At 52.2% G+C, this 17,995-nt stretch overlaps 1 protein-coding gene across 7 annotated transcripts in view; it reads left to right on the forward strand.

Annotated features, from left to right (window-relative positions):
• Window positions 1-17,345, forward strand: part of FAM110A (family with sequence similarity 110 member A) — a 147,485-nt gene extending 130,140 nt beyond the window's left edge. For 6 of the 7 annotated variants that reach the window (XM_045445032.1, XM_045445035.1, XM_045445030.1 and 3 more), the window contains one exon: window positions 314-5,911. In XM_045445032.1, the coding sequence (XP_045300988.1) occupies window positions 409-1,302 (894 nt within the window). In that variant the 5' untranslated portion in view covers window positions 314-408 and the 3' untranslated portion in view covers window positions 1,303-5,911. Of the gene's footprint in view, window positions 1-313; window positions 5,912-17,150 lie in introns of those variants that run through there. The other variant, XR_006703272.1, reaches the window with a different exon arrangement.
• Window positions 17,346-17,995: the final 650 nt, after the last annotated feature.

Genomic DNA, 17,995 nt, shown 5'->3' on the forward strand with positions numbered 1-17,995 from the left:
CCCAGCATATGGCCTGGAGCCCACTCTGCTTCCTTTAAAGCGAGGCTTGTCCTGTCTTTTCTGCTCAGGCTGCTCCTGTCATTCTTTGGCACTTTTTCCACTCTGCCTCAGGAGGGGCTGGTCTCCTGAGAAGGAGGCGGGGCTGTGGGCGGAGTCACAGGCCCTCAGTGGTGGCTTTCTGTCTTCTGATTGGCTCCCTGTGAATCGGGGGCGTGGCTATTACCTTTTAATAGGGAACGCGTCTTCAGCCCATTTCGGTCTTTGCTGAGCCTTTGTCTGAGCGCGCTCAGCCTCTGTCTTTCCTCCCCTGCAGCCGTTGCCGGCGTCCAGCTGCCAACTTTCTGCCTGGATCTGGCTCCTCATTTCTCCGGCCTTCCCAGACCAAAGCCCTCAGGGTATGTAACAGCCATGCCTGTGGACACACTGACTCCGGGAGCCCGGGACACCCCTGCCCTACCTTTCCGCCTGCGGACCAAAGTCCCCGGCTACCTGCTACGGCGGCCAGCAGATGGTGGAGCCCGGAAACCCAGTGCTGTGGAGCGCCTGGAGGCTGACAAGGCCAAGTACGTCAAGAGCCTGCATGTGGCCAACACCCGCCAGGAACCTGTGCAGCCCCTGCTGTCCAAACAGCCACTCTTCAGCCCTGGGACGCGCCGCACGGTGCTCACGCCTAGCCGCCGAGTCCTGCCTGGCCCTGGCCGCCGGCCCCAGCTGGACTTGGACATCCTTAGCAGCCTTATCGACTTGTGTGATAGTCCCGTGTCCCCTGCCGAGGCCGGCCGTACCCCTGGACGGACAGAGGGAGCCCACCAGGCGCCCCCAGCCACCCCCCCACGCCCACCGCCCAGTACAGCTGCGGTTCGCCGAGTGGATGTCCGTCCCCTGCCTGCCTCACCTGCCCAGCCCTGCCCATCGCCAGGCACTACCACTGCCTCCAGCCCGGCCCGCCCCCCGGGTTTGCAGCGCTCCAAGTCGGATTTGAGTGAGCGTTTCTCGCGGGCAGCGGCCGACCTTGAGCGATTTTTTAACTTCTGCGGCCTGGACCCGGAGGAGGCAAGGGGGCTGGGAGTGGCCCACCTGGCGCGGGCTAGCTCAGACATCGTGTCCCTGGCCGGGCCCAGCGCTGGGCCCGGCAGCTCTGAGGGGGACTGCTCCCGCCGCAGCTCTGCCACTGTTGAGGAGCGGGCGCGGGAGCGGGAGCGCGTCCCCTATGGCGTGTCGGTGGTAGAGCGTAACGCCCGCGTGATCAAGTGGCTGTACGGGTTGCGGCAAGCGCGCGATACCCCAGCAGCTGAGGGCTAGACTTCCACGGGACGCTGCATTTGCCACAGACAGATCTTAGAGAGGCAACTGGCCCCTTGACCTCTTCTGCATCCATTCGTGGGCTTGGGGCAGACCGGAGGCTGCTGCCTTGTGTGAACTTGGTGTGGAGGCGGAGCCTCCGAGGCGGGACCAGCATCCACCTGGCAAGGACTGACTCTGGAGAGAGTTGCCTCTTGACCTTGGGCCACCGTCTGCCCTTCACATGTAGAGGTTTTGACATGAGTCCTACTTGGCTCTTATTGTGGGTTTGGATTTGGGGCACTTAGCCTTCTCTACCGAGAGTGAGGGGCCAAAGGATCTTACTAGGCCTAGCGGTTCTGTTTCCTTCTTCCTTGGTCTCTGACGTTTGCTGACTTCCTCTTCCTCTCCCAGGGGGCCCTGGTTCCCTGGGAACTTACTCTGGGTGGGGGCAGGGCCTTGGCAGCCTGGCCTAGGTGGGTAGACTACAGGAGGGACTGATAGGAGTCTGTACTGCCCTGACTCCCCCCCTCCCCCCAACTTTGGTTAATAAACACAAATGCTTGTTTTTCAAAGGCTGGGTCATCAGACTCTTCTGTGTTCACAAGGAGAAGGGGTGGGAGAGGTCTTGGGGTGGGACCTTCAGAACTTAGTAATTGTTCACCCCAGGATCTGGTGGGGGCATGAGGTCAGTGGTTGGCCTGGCCTAAGACTTGCCCCACAGGGGATCCTCATAACCCCTCTGGGTAGCTTCTGGGCCTCCTTCACGGAGGAGGACTGGGTCTGGCCACGGAGTGAGTCTGGATAGAGCCGGGACAGGTTTTTTCCCCTGCACCAGGAAAGTGGGGGACCTTCAGGGAAAAGGCTGATGGGTACAGGGATCCTTCCCTATCCCTGCCCTGTTCCCAAGGGTGCAGGAAGCTCAAAGAATGCAAACTCTGAACTTGAGGTGACACAGGCTGTAGATTGGGGTTTGGAAGTAGGAGTTCTCAGAGGAAGACGGACTTGGGGTGGACAGCACAAAACAAGTGGCCTCGCCTCCAATTCTGGGTGACCCTGGACAAGCCAGTCTCCCTCTCTGGGCTTCAGTGGGAGAATGGGACAAGTCCTCAGGGGGCTGGGGGAAGGGGAAGGATGCGGCTTTGAGGTCTCAGTTCCTTCCTGTCTCCCTCCGGGCTAGTTCCCCGTTGGGAGCCTCCACCTTGGCTGGTGATACAGCCAGGGCCGGGCACACAAAGGGTGAAAGCCTGGGTGGCCTCTGCCCACCCCCGGGGTGGGAGTGGGGAAGGGCTGGGTGGTGTTTCCTCTCCTGCAGGCCGTGTTGGCTGCAGCACTCAGAAACAGGAAGCTCAAATGGGGGCCCTGGTGACAGGTTTGATGTAAGTTTTATTTTAAGCATAAAGAGGAGATTTCCGTTGGGCTGTTGACAAACATCCAGGTCAGCCCAGCTGTTTGTCTGTCTGTCTGTCTGATCGTCTACAATCAGCCCCAGGGAATTGGGTTGGACCTGGGTGGTTCAGGGAAACAAGGGAAAACTGGGTTATGGAAGAGAGTGGCCAAGCTCATGAGAATGGAGTCTACCTCCTCGTCATACAGACGAGGAGTCTGAGGCACCGGGAGGACTATAACCTGCCTGCAGGCACCTAGCAGGTCTGACAATGCAGGAGTTGAGCCTTCTGGTCCCCAAGTTTAAAGAGTGAGGGGTCAGGAGGAGTAATCTGGGCAGGCTCTGCAGAGGAGGTGTCCTTTCAGATGTCAAAGAGCAGCTCCTCTGGTCATCCTGGCCAGAATTCTGTGCTAAGTGTTGCCCCTTGCTGTCAGCTGCCAGCACCCCAGAAACTCAAGAAAGTGGCTATGGTGGCTGCATGTTAGAACACAGTACTGGTGGGTGATGGGCCAGGGGACCCCTTTGTTCCTGGAGGAGGTTAAGTCCTAGGCGCAGACCCTTTGCGCTCATCCTGTCACTGAAACTTCAAGGTGACCTTTCCACGGTCTTAGAACTAGAGGGATGGTGGCTTGGGGACTGTCACAGAGCAGGTCTACACTCCAGCCTGGGGTCACACCTGGGCCTGCTGCACACCCCACAGTCAGGGGGCACTCTGGCTCCCTGATTCTCCTGACACATGCCTTACCCCTCTTCCCTGTCCTGGGTCCTGGCAGTCCTTCCCCCTGAGCATCTGCTGAGTGCCCAGCAGTGGGTAAGACAGACATGGGTTCTGCCATGTCTGGTGGAAGGGAATGGGCAGCTGATCCGCAGACACATTGTCATATAATGTGGAGCAGGTGTGTTCAGGGACTTCTGCCCTAAGACCAGACCTGTTCCCAGGAGCTGGGCCAGGGCGGGTAGTGAAGAAGGGCATCGGGCAGGTCTGTTCGAAAGAGAGCAGGCAGGCATTCTTGGAAGTGGAGAAGGCGGTTCCTGGTTCCCGGTTCCAGGAGGACTTCCCTTCTGCCAGGATCCTGGAGCCTATCAGCTTCCCATGTGGGGATCTGTGGAAGGAATGGCTGGGGGCTTCTGCCAGCCTCGGGGATCTGCGGAAACAGCCCCTCTATTGTTCTGCCTTCAGTCCGAGTGTGAGGGGCAGTGAGCAGCAGCGAGGGCCAGCAGCTGCTGCCCTGTCCCCTGGGGCTGCCTGGCTTTCATAGCAGCGCCCCCAGGCCAGACTGGCCCCAGCTGCCCAGCCCCTAATTAGGCAGAGATGAGATCTGCTCCCAGATCTATTTCCCAGCAGCTAATTATATACACGTGGGCTTGGGAGCCAGCAATCTGGCTGCTCACTTCTGTCGTGAAGGTGTGATGGGCCCCTGGGAAAGGCACCTGTCCCCACCTGCCAGGCCTCAGCCAACCCTTTTGGCAGAGGATGGGATGTAGCTAGAGGGCCCTGTTCCTTACCCCGGTGAAATGGTTTTGGTTTTGCTACTGCAGCATTCAAGAGGACCAGGGAGAGGAGACACCCATCCTGTCTGACATCCTGTGTCCAGGGGAAGCAGGGAGGGACAGAGGAATTAGTCTTGAGGTCCCTGACTCTAGATCCTAGGGTAGGCGGACACATAGGCAAGAGCATGGTGATAGCTGTCCTCCAGAAAGATATGAAAACAGCCTTATAGTTGTGTGGGTCCTTCCAGGTCCAAGACAGAACACCCCATTTAGATTTTAAAAAATATTATTTTTCAGATAATGCATCCATATATTTCCCCCAGCCCTTTATTAAGAAAAGTTTCAAGCTTAAAGTTGAAAGAATGATACAGCAAACACTTATCTACCCACCTACTGGATGCCCAATTCTTACTATTTTGTTAGATTTGCTTCATCAGGCATCTATTCATCTATTAAGACAACTTATTTTTTTGAAACTTGTCAAAGTAAGTTACAAGCTTTGGTACACTTCCCTTGAAAGGCATTTTAGCATGCATATCATTAGCTAGAGTTCAATATGTGTTTACAGTTCAGTGTGTGTGTGTGTGTGTGTGTGTGTGTGTGTGTGTGTGTGTAATTTACATACTGTGAAATGCACAGATCTTAACGCTACCATTTGCTGAGTTTAGACAAGTGCATACTCTTTCCCAACCCCCAGTCAGGATGTAGAGCAACTTTCCATCACCAGGGAAAATTCCCTCATGTTTCTTCTCTGTCGATTCCCATCCCTATCTCGTGGATATGTATCTCTGTATCTGTATAAATTAAGTAGTACTAATAAAAAACATTTCCTTGCTGTGTCCTTCCCCCTCCTGACCCCCAAAACAACTGCATTGACTCTTTCAACTATTTCTTCTGGTGCTTTCTTTCATATTTCTAGGTAAGATGCTTTTCCTGTGGTTTTCTGGATTAATGTTAGGCAAATATTGCCTGAAATCTTCAGTGTCACTTCTGTAGCCTGTCTGCCTGGGTTTGAATCCCAGCTGTTCCCCTTACTGCCCATGTGACCTCAGGCAGTGACTTAACCTCCTTGTGGTCAGTTGCCTCACTTGTAAAATGAGAGTAATAAGAATATTTAAGTTATTGGATTGTTATGAGGGTTCAACATGTAAAGTGCCTAGAATAATGCACCAGAATAATTACTCTGGAAGTGGTCAAAAATATTTCTTCTTTTTATTATTATCAAGGAAGAGTTAACTATTCTCACTCTCCTTCCCTTTCAATCTATGTTTATCACTGTTTTTTTTTTAAGTTTATTTATTTATTTTGAGAGAGAGACAGGGTGTGAACAGGGGAAGGGCAGAGAGAGAGGGAGGGAGAGAAACCCAAGCAGGTGCCGCACTAACACGGGGCTCGAGCTCATGAACCATGATTCTGACCTGAGCCAAAATCAAGAGTCGGACGCTTAACTGACTGAGCCACCTAGGTGCCCCTCACCATTTTCTATTAAGTGAATAGCCAGTGTTATTTATACTGTAACTATACAAATGCTGTTTCCTGCTAACCCGAATTGCATATGATGGTTACATTTCCTTTCTTGAGAAACTTTTGGTTTTTCCTGGAGTTACTACCTGCTTTGCTTTTCGTTCCCCTAATTTCCTCATAACCCATACTTAATTCTCTGACATCCTCAATGTCCCCATGGTTACTCATAGAAGGTAATATATTGGTTCCAACTTCCTTCAAGTGCTCTTTCACAACCCCTCCCCCCACTAAAAAAAGTGGGACCAATTCTTTTAAAAAAATTTTTTTTTCCAACGTTTATTTATTTTTGGGACAGAGAGAGACAGAGCATGAACGGGGGAGGGGCAGAGAGAGAGGGAGACACAGAATTGGAAACAGGCTCCAGGCTCTGAGCCATCAGCCCAGAGCCTGACGCGGGGCTCGAACTCACGGACCGCGAGATCGTGACCTGGCTGAAGTCGGACACTAAACCGACTGTGCCACCCAGGCGCCCCAAGTGGGACCAATTCTTAAAACAGACTCTCAAGCACAAGTATAATCTGCAATATAAGCATGTGTGAGCACCCCCTATCTGCCCCTGCCAGTGGGTCTCTAAGAGGGCTGGAAGCTGAAGCTCTGATCCCCACTGCCAGGCCTCTTCCTTTACCCCCGGGAAACCCCCAGCACCATCTGCTCACTGTGCCAACCGATGGCTCATTTTGCACCCTTCACTTTATTCATCCATTTGTTCAACTATAGTCTGCTGAGTCCTTCTCCATGCCCTGCATTGTACTGTGCTGGGCAGCTCCAGGGACACAGAGCTTGGGTATTGTTGACCCACCCATTCCCAGAATGTATTTACATTGATGCGTGAGCCTGAATGGTGGCCTGAATAGAGGTGTGTGTGGGCTTGGGTGATGGCTGGGCATGTCTGCGTGTAACCTGTGAGGGGTGTGTCCGTGTGGCTGCTGACAGATTTTTCTGTAGGAGGCCATTTATGTACATTTATGTGCACATGTGTATGTGTATATGTGTTGTCTGCACAGTGTATGTTTGCTGGGTATGTGTATCAGTTAGTCTTTGCTGCATAACAAACCACCCTAAACCTAGTGGCTCAAGACAATTCATTAGTCCATGATTTTATGAACTGGTGATCTGGTCTGGGTTCAGCTGGGTAGTTCTTCTGGTCTTACCTAAGCCCATTCATGTGGTTGCTGTCGGCTGGTCTTGGAGGGGCTCACCCATATGTCTGGCAGTTGGTAGGCTGTTTGAGGGGTGCCTCAGTCACCTCCATGAGGCTAGCTGGGGCCTATTCACATGGTAATCTTCAAGTTCCACGTTGAACAAGAGAAGGAAACTCCAATGCACAAGAGCTTTGTTTTAAAAATGTTTTTATTTGGGGCGCCTGGGTGGCTCAGTCGGTTAAGCGGCCGCTTTGGCTCAGGTCATGATTTCGTGGTCCGTGAGTTCAAGCCCCGCGTCGGGCTCTGTGCTGACAGCTCAGAGCCTGGAGCCTGTTTCAGATTCTGTGTCTCCCTCTCTTTGACCCTCCCCCGTTCATGCCCTGTCTCTCTCTCAAAAATAAATAAACGTTAAAAAAAGTTTTTTAAGTGTTTTTATTTATTTTTGAGAGAGAAAGTGTGTGTGGGGGAGGGGCAGAGAGAGAGAAAGACAGGATTCAAAGCAGGCTCCACACTGACAGCAGAAAGCCTGACATAGGGCTCGAACTCACAAACTGTGAGATCATGACCCGAGAAGTCTGACACTCAACCGATGAGCCACCCAGGTGCCTCACTCAAGAGCTTTTTGAAGACTCTGCTTGTGTTGTGATCACTAGGGTGCCATTGGCCAACATGACATGGCCATGTCAGATTCAAAGGGTCGAGAAATAGACTCCATCTCTTAGTCACGTTGCAAAAGGCCATGAGGACAAGCTTATGGAGGAATGATTGCAGCCGGTTTGCAATTTAGCACAGCCAATGTGTGCCAGGGAAAGTCCCGAAATCTGCAATCAGGGAAGCACGGATTTCCTCTCTGTGTGCTGCCACGTTCTTGCTCTCTGTCCTTGGTCAAGTTGCCTCACCTCTCTGAGTTTCTCAAACTGGATAAAATGGAATCAAATGATGGGGCGCCTGGGTGGTTCAGTTGGTTGAGCGTCCGACTTCGGCTCAGGTCACGATCTCACGGTTTGTGAGTTTGAGCCCCGCATCGGGCTCTGTGCTGACAGTTGGGAGCCCGGAGCCTGCTTCAGATTCTGTGTCTCCCTCTCTCTCTGCCCCTCCCCTGTTTATGCTCTGTCTCTCTCTTTTTAAATAAAAAAACAAAACAAAACATTTTTTTAAAAAATGGAATCAAATGAGATAGTCTTTATAAAGTACCTATGCTATTCATCCGTTCATTAATGCAACACACACTTGTTAGCACGAGGCACACCCTGGGGATATTGTAGTGACCCAAATGAACCAGAGCACCTGCCCTAGGAAAGCTCAGTCTCGGTTGCGGACAGATATTAATTGGTCATCCCAATTATGTTATGGCCACTAAATTTGGTCCTAGAACAAAGGAGGGATTGCTGAGCTGGCCAGGGAGGCCTGGAAGCCTGAGCTATTTGAGCTGAGATATGAAGGATAGGTAGGAGTTAAACAGAAGAGGTGATAGGAGTGGAAAAGGATTTCAGATTGAAGGAACAGTTTGTGCAAAGGGCCTGTGGTGAGAGTAGATTCTAGGAACGGAGAGAAGGTGAGTGGGGCTGGACTTGGAGCACAAGGGTCAGATCTTGCAGGGTTATGGGAGCATTTGAAGATGTGAGGGTCTTGCCAGGCAGACTGAAATGAAACCCAGAGGTCTAACTGTGCTCTACAAAGCCCTCATGGCCTGAATTCCTATTATTCCTCCCACTTCCCCTTTACCTACTCTGCTATAGCCACGCTGCCTTCTTGATGTTCCAGAAACACACCAGATGCTTTCCTACCTCAGGGCCTTTGCACTTGCTGCTTCCATTGCCAGTATCTATCCTACCCCAGACATCTACATGACTCATTCTCTTACTTCATTTAGGTCTCTGCTCACATGTCACCTCGGAGAGGTCTTCCTTGACCCACTCATGCCCCTCCCTAGCTAAACCATCAGCATCCAGCAGGCCTAGTTCCCTCTCCTGGTTTACTTTTCTTGCTAGAAAAATACCTATCAGCCCCTGATTCACAGTTAAACAGAGGGCACATTTCTTGGCGTCTGTCTCTTACTAGCATGCAGTTCTAGGAGGCAGAGATTTGACTTTGCTCTGGGCTGTGTCCCTGTCCCCTGGGGAGCAGTAGGTATTCTATAAATATTTGTTGGATGAAAGAATGAGTGAGCGAATGGCATACAGGAAGGAACTGGCTCCTGGAAGTTAGGAGGTCCAAGTTCAAGCCCCAGTTGGGTGATCACCTTTCTGTTCCTTGGTTTCCCTAACTGTGCTGTGAGGCATTTGTGGTCTCTAGGTAGGTTCTGTGTTTGGAAAGGCTTCCAGGTTGTGGAGGCAACTGGGCCCTATGGGGGAGGAAGGGAGCTGGGGCCCTCTCCCTGGCCCTCCTGGGGATGAAAATAGCCTAGCCCAGCCTCTAGGTCAGCCCCTACCCTCACTGTGGCATTCAGCTGGAGCCTGTGGGCTCTGTCTGGAGCCTGCCAGCCTAGCTCGGATTGCAGCTTCCCGACAGCTGGGCCAGGCAGTCCTGCTTTTTTTTTTTTTTTTTTTTTTTTTTATGTGATTATCTATCTATCTATCTATCTATCTATCTAAGTTTATTTCTTTGAGAGAGAGAGAGGGAGAAAGAGCAGGGGAGAGGCGGAGAGAGAGAGAATTCCAAGCAGGCTCCACGCGGTCAGCACAGAGCCTGACATGGGACTGGAACTCACGAACCATGAGATCAAGACCTGAGCCGAAATCAAGAGTCGGAATCTTAACTGACTGAGCCACCCGGGCACCCCCTAGCCCTGGGAGGTCCTTAAGGGCAAACCGGGCCTGTTGGATGTCCTCGACCTCCCTCCTCCCTCAGTGTCCGCTGGCCGTATAAATCCCTTAATCCTGTACGTGCCTGCAGCCTTTGTGGCTTGCAGAACTTTTTCTTGGACTGTGCCTAATTGCACCCTGTGCGGTACCTGCCTTACCGGTGGGGACACTGAGGCTCAGAGAGGACAGCTGCCCCATTGGAGGTTGCCAGCTAGCAGGTAGTGTAGTCTGGAACCAGGTCTGCCCTGCCCGCGTGCATGTGTGTGTACATGTGTGTCGAGGGCGGCTGACTGCCATTGAACTTCACTACCAGACCCCTCCCTTCACTGCCGGCCCCCTGGGTCTCTGGTCTCTAATAGGGCGTGGTGGTTAGTAGCACCTAAAGCCAGGCTGCTGGGGTTCAAATACTACCTTTGCTACTTCCTAACTGGACTGTTGGGTCCCCTCCCATCCCTCCACCTCACTGTCTGCCATTAGGATAAATCCTTGATCCTGCACATTATCAGGTCTAATGTTATGCATTGACCAGGTTTTAAAAACGTAATTAGTTGTGGGGCACCTAGGGTGGCTCAGTCGGTCGAGTGTCCGGCTTTGGCTCGGGTCATGATCTCGCTGTCCATGAGTTCAAGCGCCGTGTCAGGCTCTGTGCTGACAGCTCGGAGCCCGGAGCCTGCTTTGGATTCTGTATCTCCCTCTCTCTGCTCCTCCCCCACTCACACTCTGTCTCTTTCTCTCAAAAATAAAATAAACATTAAAAGTTATTTTAAAATGCCCCCATACAAAGGGTATGTAATGTTATTTATTTCACCATTGTTTATGCTAGCACACTACTGAAAACAGCCATCAGTGAGAAGTGGGGAAACCAGCTTGGGCCCGGCCACACAATGGATCCCACGCAGTCATAGAAAAGATGCCTGGCGTGCACTTGATGTGGAATTGGCAAGGTGCCGGGTTTGGTGAACAGCAAGGTGTGGAATGGCCCACACAGTGTGCTGCTATTTTTGGAAATCGGAATATATGTCCCTGCACCCTTGTACTGGCCTAAAATCTCCCTGGAGAGTTACACAATGAGCCCCCTGCACATTGGCTGGAGCCAGGGGTGAGAGACTCACATCTTACTTTTTGTACCTTTTTCTTTTTTTTTAATGTTTATTTATTTTTGAGAGAGAGAGAGACAGAGCACGAGCAGGGTAGGAGCAGAGAGAAAGGGAGACACAGAATCCGAAACAGGCTCCAGGCTCCGAGCTGTCAGCACAGAGCCCGACGCGGGGCTCGAACTCACAAACCATGAGATCATGACCCGAGTGGAAGCGGGATGCTCAACCGACTGAGCCACCCAGGCACCCCTGTACCTTTTGAATTTTGAACCATGTGAATGTATTACCTATGCAAAAAAAAAAAAAAAAAAAAAAGAAAGAAAGAAAAGAAAAAGAAAGAAACGAAATTGAAAACACAGTGAAATAAAGCAGAAACAAGAAACCTGAAACAGACAGACAGACATCAGACCTGCAGGTCCAGTCGCTACCCACCCCCCTAGAGCAACCACGGGCCGCATTCCAGGCTTTGCCCAGCTTAGTTTTGTGGCTCCACCCTCTACGGTAATATTTTGGTTTCCACACGCACAGCACCCACGGGAAACCCCAGCCAATGGGTATCAGGTTCCGGTCTGGGCCGCCTGCCAGGGTTGGTGGTGGGTATGACACAGCCCCGGGATGGCGTTGTCCACATGCCTGAGTGATGATGCAGCCCCGGATGGGATGATGACACTAACCACCATCTCATAGGCCTTGCTGGTCTGGTGTTTGTCTTGCAACCTCCAGGTGGGTATGTGGGCACTTCCAACAGCCATCCTCATCTACTGGCTCTAGGCCTTCAGGGACTAAACTCATCCATCCGTCCATCCATCCATCCATCCGTCCACCCATCCACCCATCCACCCGTCCATCCGTCCATCCACCCACCCATCCATCCATCCACCCATCCATCCATCCATCCATCCGTCCATCCACCCACCCATCCACCCGTCCACCCGTCCATTCACCCACCCGTCCACCCGTCCACCCACCCACCCGTCCACCCGTCCACCCATCCATCCGTCCATCCGTCCATCCGTCCATCCGTCCATCCGTCCATCCACCCACCCAGCCACCCGTCCACCCGTCCATCCGTCCATCCACCCACCCATCCACCCATCCACCCGTCTACCCGTCCATCTGTCCATCCACCCACCCATTCATCCACCCATCCATCCATCCACCCGTCCATCCATCCATCCACCCACCCATCCACCCATCCACCCATCTACCCGTCCATCTGTCCATCCATCCATCCATCCATCCATCCATCCATCCATCCATCCAGTATTTATTAAGCACTTATGATATGCCAAATAATCTTCAAGGTACTGAAGACAGAGCAGAGAAAGAAACCCCAAGTTCTCACTCTTGTGGACTTCACATTCTAAGGGAGAGATAGGCAACGCATGCCAGGGTGGAAATATTCTTGGAAAAATGAAGCCGGGAAGGAAAGTGGCGGGGGAGGGGGGGAACTCTAGGTTTTTGCCCTTTTGTACTGAGGTATAACTGACCTACAACAGCGTTGACCCATTTTAGTTATATGGTTTGGTGAATTTCGACAGTTGGATATGTCTGTATGTCCACCATTACAGAGAAGTTCTAGAAGATTTCTGTCATCCCCGAAAGTTCCCTCCTGCCCCTCTGCAGTCAGTCCTGACTCACACCCCACTCCCCATCTAGGAAGCTGCTGGTCAGTTTTCCTTGACTAGGAAGGATTCGGTTTGTCTTTTCCGCAGTTCATACACATCGAATCTGGCTTCTTTCGCTCAGCGTAACCATACATTTGCGATTCAGCCGTGTTATTGCATGTCGTCTACCCCGTTTTTTATTGCTGAGTAGTCCGTGGTATAGATGTCCCATATTTCGTTTATTCATCCAGCCAATCGACGGACATCTGCATCGTTTCTGCTTTTTGGCCATTACAAGCAAAGCTGCTGAACAGCCCTGTACAGCTCTATGTGTGCACTTATCTTGTCATTTCTCTTGGGTAAATGCCCAGGAGCAGGGTTGCTGGGCCTAGTGGTAAGTGTATATTTGATTTCATTAAAAGCAGGGATCGTGCTTTGAAATAGTGTGGTCAGGGCAACATTTCAGCAGAGACTGGAGGGAGGCAAGGGGAGCCTCACGGATGTCTGTGGTGAGACAGTTGGAGGCAGAGGAACCGGGCAGGGGGTGTACCCGTGTGTTGGAGGAACAGCATGGAGGCCAAGGTGGTGGGAGTGGAGTGAGTGAGGGGGAGAGGGCTAGGAGCTGGGGTCAGCGTATAACAGGGCCGGATGGTGTAGGGCCTGTAGGTCGTGGTGAGGACTCTGGCTTTTACTCTGAGAACCCCTGAGACGTTTCTGAGCAGAGGTGGGACAGGATCAGACTTGTATTTTGACATCCTCCTCTGTCCCGGGCTGCCAAGGGGAGAATGGGCTCCAGGGCAGCCGGGGAGGAAGCAGGGAGGCCAGTGAGGAGGCTACTGCGACAGTCCAGGTCTGGGGCTAGAGGTGGCAGAAGGTGAGGAGTGTCAGGTCCTGGATCTGCTCCGAAGCTGGAGACAACGGGGCAAATATTGGATGTGGGAGGCCAGTGAAAAAGGACATGAAGGGTGATAGAGTCCGCGGCAGCCTCTAAGAGCTGAGAGTGACCCCCCTCGCCCCGGCCCGCCCCCGCCCCGCCCCCGCCCCGCCCCCAGCCAACAGCCAGCAAGAAAATGTGCACCTCAGACCGGCGACCACAAGGACCTGAATGACGAGGGCCACCTGAATGACTCTGAGCTTTCACAAAGGCACATAGCCCAGCTCACAGCTGGATTTCAGCCTGGAGAGACCCTGAGCAGAGAGAGACCCTGCCGTGCCCAGACTTCCGATCTACAGAAACCATAAGCTTGTGGTTTTCAGTCACTAAGTTTGTGATAATGTTTACTCAGCAGTAGATGACTAATGCAAGCATCCTAGGATCCTACAGTGTCAGAGCTTAGAGGGTCCTTTGCAGCCATTGAGTCCAACCTCCCCGTGTATGGATGGGGAAGCTGAGGCCAAGAGAGCAGATAGGACTTGAACGCTGGCTCTTGCAGGGAGAAAACCGTCAGGCAGAAACTGCCCCGGCCTTAGAGGCCCCGTCAGGCCCAGTCTCTTCTCCCGGGAGGCTGCAATATTAGCCCCTCTGCCAACACCACCCCCGCCAGGGCACCGGCCCCCCAGCGAGCCGGCTTTTGGCCACCCACTGGATACCCTCAGCCCTGAACAGCAAGCTGAGGCAGGCTCCCTGCTGGGCCAAGCCAGGGGGTCAGGAGGTAGAGCCCTTGCCCCAAGGGCGCAGGAGCCGGGCCCAAATCCGGGACCCCAGAGAAGGACAAAGCACAGGCTTAGGTCGGAGGGGCTGTGGTAAGGATCCCAGCCCTGCTGCTCACCAGCTGTAGGGCTCTGGCTGAGCTGCGGTGTCCAATCTGGGAAGTGGGAGCAGGAATGCTCTCCTCCAGATGGTCAGTGAGCTAAGGTACCTGAACCTTGGCGGGAGCACCGTAAACGCACCAGTCCGGGTGCCCCAGCTCCGCCTTCTTATGGGCCTTGGTTTTCCCCATCTGCTAAATGACCTTGTGCCCCAGATGTGTTCCGGGGACGTTTGTAACTCTAACCGTTGTCCATTTTAGGGTTCAAATTCATGCTCTGCTTCTCCTGAGCTGTGTGACCTTGAATAAGTCACTTAAGTCCTCTGGGCCCCAGTTTTCTCACCTGCGAAATGGAGCTATTAGTCATTCTTGCCATTGCATGAGATGCAGGTCAGATACCTAGTCGAGTGCCTCCAAAGACGGTCAGCTGGTTTTATCGTCATCACGTTAACATCGTTAACATGCCTGCCGGAAAGGGCAACGGGGCAGAGCCTCCCCGGTGAGGGAAGTTTAGTTTCCTTGCAGACGCACATGTGTGCGTGGGGCCAGGCCTGCACGCATTCCTGGTGACACAAAACTAGTTCTTTGCAACTCTCTGGCCCCGTTCCCATCTAAAACTGGGCCCCAGGTATCACCGTGCTTGTAAACGCTGAACCCACAGACAGGTTTTGGGACGCAAAACAATGCATTTGTTTCTGTTTCCAGTTCTGGGAACCACCTCCTGTTTTTCTCGAGCTTTGTGCAGGCGCCTGGAGGTGGGCCTGTGTGTCATAGGCACACACGGGGGTGGACATCACTACATGTCCCCATGGGCCACGTCTGGATTATGCCTGCTGTCCTCTGCGCGTCACCGACTCGCTGGCAGTAACAGCCACCTGACTGCGGGCTGGCCAGGCCAGAGTCTCTCCTGGGAATTTGAAACTTGAATGGAGGGCATACAGACAGAGGGTGGTTGGAGATGGGTACCTCGCTGGCCGGTACCCCAGAGAGGACAGCCACAGGCTCCGCCTCTGCACCCCCTAACAGATCGCTGAGGAATTCTGGGGGTTTGTTCTTCCCCCATCCCGGGGATCCCTTCCCATAAATCCACTGCCAGGCTTCTTGGTTAGTCGCTTTCTGGTGTTTATCACCCAGCTCCTTTGGGCCAAGGTGGTGACTGGGGGCCGGGGGGGACAGAGCATTGTCGGGCGTTGAGGGCAGACTGTGGAATGGAGCAGTGACCCCTCTGGTCCGTGCAGGCAGCTTTGGGGTGCTTCTTTGCAGCAAGAGCACTGGAATCAGAGTTTCTTCACATGTGAACTTGGGTAAATCACTTAGCTTCCCTGTGTGGTTCATGGAAGCAGGGGGGACCTCAGTGAGCAGATGGGGGAAACTGAGGACCCGAGAGAGGAAGGGCTTTACTTAAAGCCACACAGCAGGTTTAGGACAGACCCTGGAGAGCTCCCGAGTCCCCCAAATCCCAGCCCTGAGGGGGAGCAGTTTCTAGAGTAGGAAGCTTGTCGGTAATCAGACAGGCAGAACCTGTCTCCCCTGGACGAACCTCAGGCCCGCCAGCAAGTCACAGGTCACAAACTCCTTTCACAACAATTAGCTGTTCTGGGCTGCCATATCGGGCTCTGCAATAGCCTCAGTGTCCCGTTCGGGGGCTGAGCACACAGATTCCGGAGAGTGACAGGTGCTTGTCCGAGGTCGCATTATAAGTTCATGGCAGAACGAGTCTGAGCCACATTGGAAATGCCTGTGCCTTTTGCTCTAAGTCAGTATTTTCCAAGCTGATACATGGGGACATATGAGGATGATGGTTCATGAGCTCTCCAGAAGGATTTTTTTTTTTTTTTTTCAACGTTTATTTTATTTTTGGGACAGAGAGAGACAGAGCATGAACGGGGGAGGGGCAGAGAGAGAGGGAGACACAGAATCGGAAACAGGCTCCAGGCTCTGAGCCATCAGCCCAGAGCCCGACGCGGGGCTCGAACTCACGGACCGCGAGATCGTGACCTGGCTGAAGTCGGACGCTTAACCGACTGCGCCACCCAGGCGCCCCTCTCCAGAAGGATTTTTAAAGTGCTCGATTTCATTTTGGTGATAACCCTAAAAAAAAGTTACTCGAGCATATCATGAAGCATCTACATGACCACAGGTGAGCCCTACCTGAGATCGTATTTGGGCTTGGAATCCCACGGGCACCATGGAGTAACATTGACTGAGAACTGTCTGGGGGCCAGGCACTGTGCTTTGCGCTTTTCACGTAGTATACATTTAACCCTCACAACCATCCAAAAGATAGGAACTATTAATCATCCCCATTTCACAGGTCAGGAAGTTGAGGCACAGAGGCGTTAAGTAACTTGCAACAAGGTCAACGGCGAGCAAGGGGTGCAGCCAAGATTTGAACCCAGGCTGACTCCAGAGCCTGCGATCTTGACCCCTGGGCCCTCGTCACCAGCCCTGAGTGATGAGAAGTGAATGGGCAGAGGTGGCTTCGATATGGAAAGACGAATCCCTGCTGAACGAAGGCCAGGTGGTGCAGAGGTAGAGGGTGGGGAGGAAGTTTCGCTGGAGGTGAAAGAGAGCCAAGCAGTAGGAGAGGAATGTCATTATTAGCACATGGAGCTGGGCAGAAGCGCGAGACAAACCCACAGAAATGGCAGCACGCTTGAGTGTCCCACATTCACACTGCTGGTGGCAGTTCAGGTTCGAGTTTCGGCCTCTGAGGTCAAATCCGTCTTCCTCCGTGCCCGGTCCTCGGACCCTGGGCAACTCACACAACCCCTCTGAGGTTCAGTTTCTCTGATCTCTAAAATGGAATTCTAGTAGCACCTGAAAGGCTGCCAGTTGCCTGTGGAATTCCCTTCTCTCTTCTTTCTCTGTTGACCAAACCCTGATTTTCTTCTGTTGGCAATGTACCCAGCCAGAAGACTACATTCTCAGGCTCTCTTGCGGCTACTGGTGGCCGATGCGTAGAGGTTGATAGGTGAGATTTCTGGGAAATATCTGTGGAAGACATTGATGCAGCTGGGATGAAAGCCAATTTGCCCTTTCTTCTCCTTCTTCCTACATGGGACTCAGGCATCACGGCTGGAGCCCCCGCAGCCATTTTGGATCAAGAATTGACCTTGAGGAGGAAGCCACACGGTGAGAATGAAGCAACACGAAACTAGAGGGAACATGAGATGTTGATAATACCATAAAAATTGCACCAGGCCTGGCATGGATTGATCTTTAGACTTCTTTCCCCCCCAATAAAATTTTAATTTTATTACAGTAGTTTTTGATTTACAGAATCATTGCAAAGATAGTACAGAGTGTCTATATATCTCATACCCAGTTTCCCCTATTATTGATATATTGGCATACTACACTTGGCACGATACTATTACGTTATTATTAACTAAAAAAAAAAAATCCATACTTCATTCAGATTTCCCCCGTTTTTCCTAAATGTCCCGTTTCCATTTTAGGATCCCATCCAAGATACCACATTACATTTAGGAGCGGTTGTGTTTTCTTAGGCTTCTCTTGGCTGTGACCGTTTCTTGGACTTTTTTTTTTTTTTTTTTTGATGACCTTGACCGTTTCTCGGACTTTTTTTTTTTTTTTTTTTTTTTTGATGACCTTGACCGTTTTGAGGAGTACTGGTCAGGTATGTTGTACTGGATTATCTGAAGATTTTCGGATTATCTGAAGATTTTCTTTTCTTTTTTTTTTTTTTTTTTAATTTTTTTTTTCAACGTTTATTTATTTTGGGGACAGAGAGAGACAGAGCATGAATGGGGGAGGGGCAGAGAGAGAGGGAGACACAGAATCGGAAACAGGCTCCAGGCTCTGAGCCATCAGCCCAGAGCCCGACGCGGGGCTCAAACTCATGGACCGTGAGATCGTGACCTGGCTGAAGTTGGACGCTTAACCGACTG

Source organism: Leopardus geoffroyi, chromosome A3 (genome assembly GCF_018350155.1).
Source record: "Leopardus geoffroyi isolate Oge1 chromosome A3, O.geoffroyi_Oge1_pat1.0, whole genome shotgun sequence".
Lineage (NCBI taxonomy): Eukaryota > Metazoa > Chordata > Mammalia > Carnivora > Felidae > Leopardus > Leopardus geoffroyi.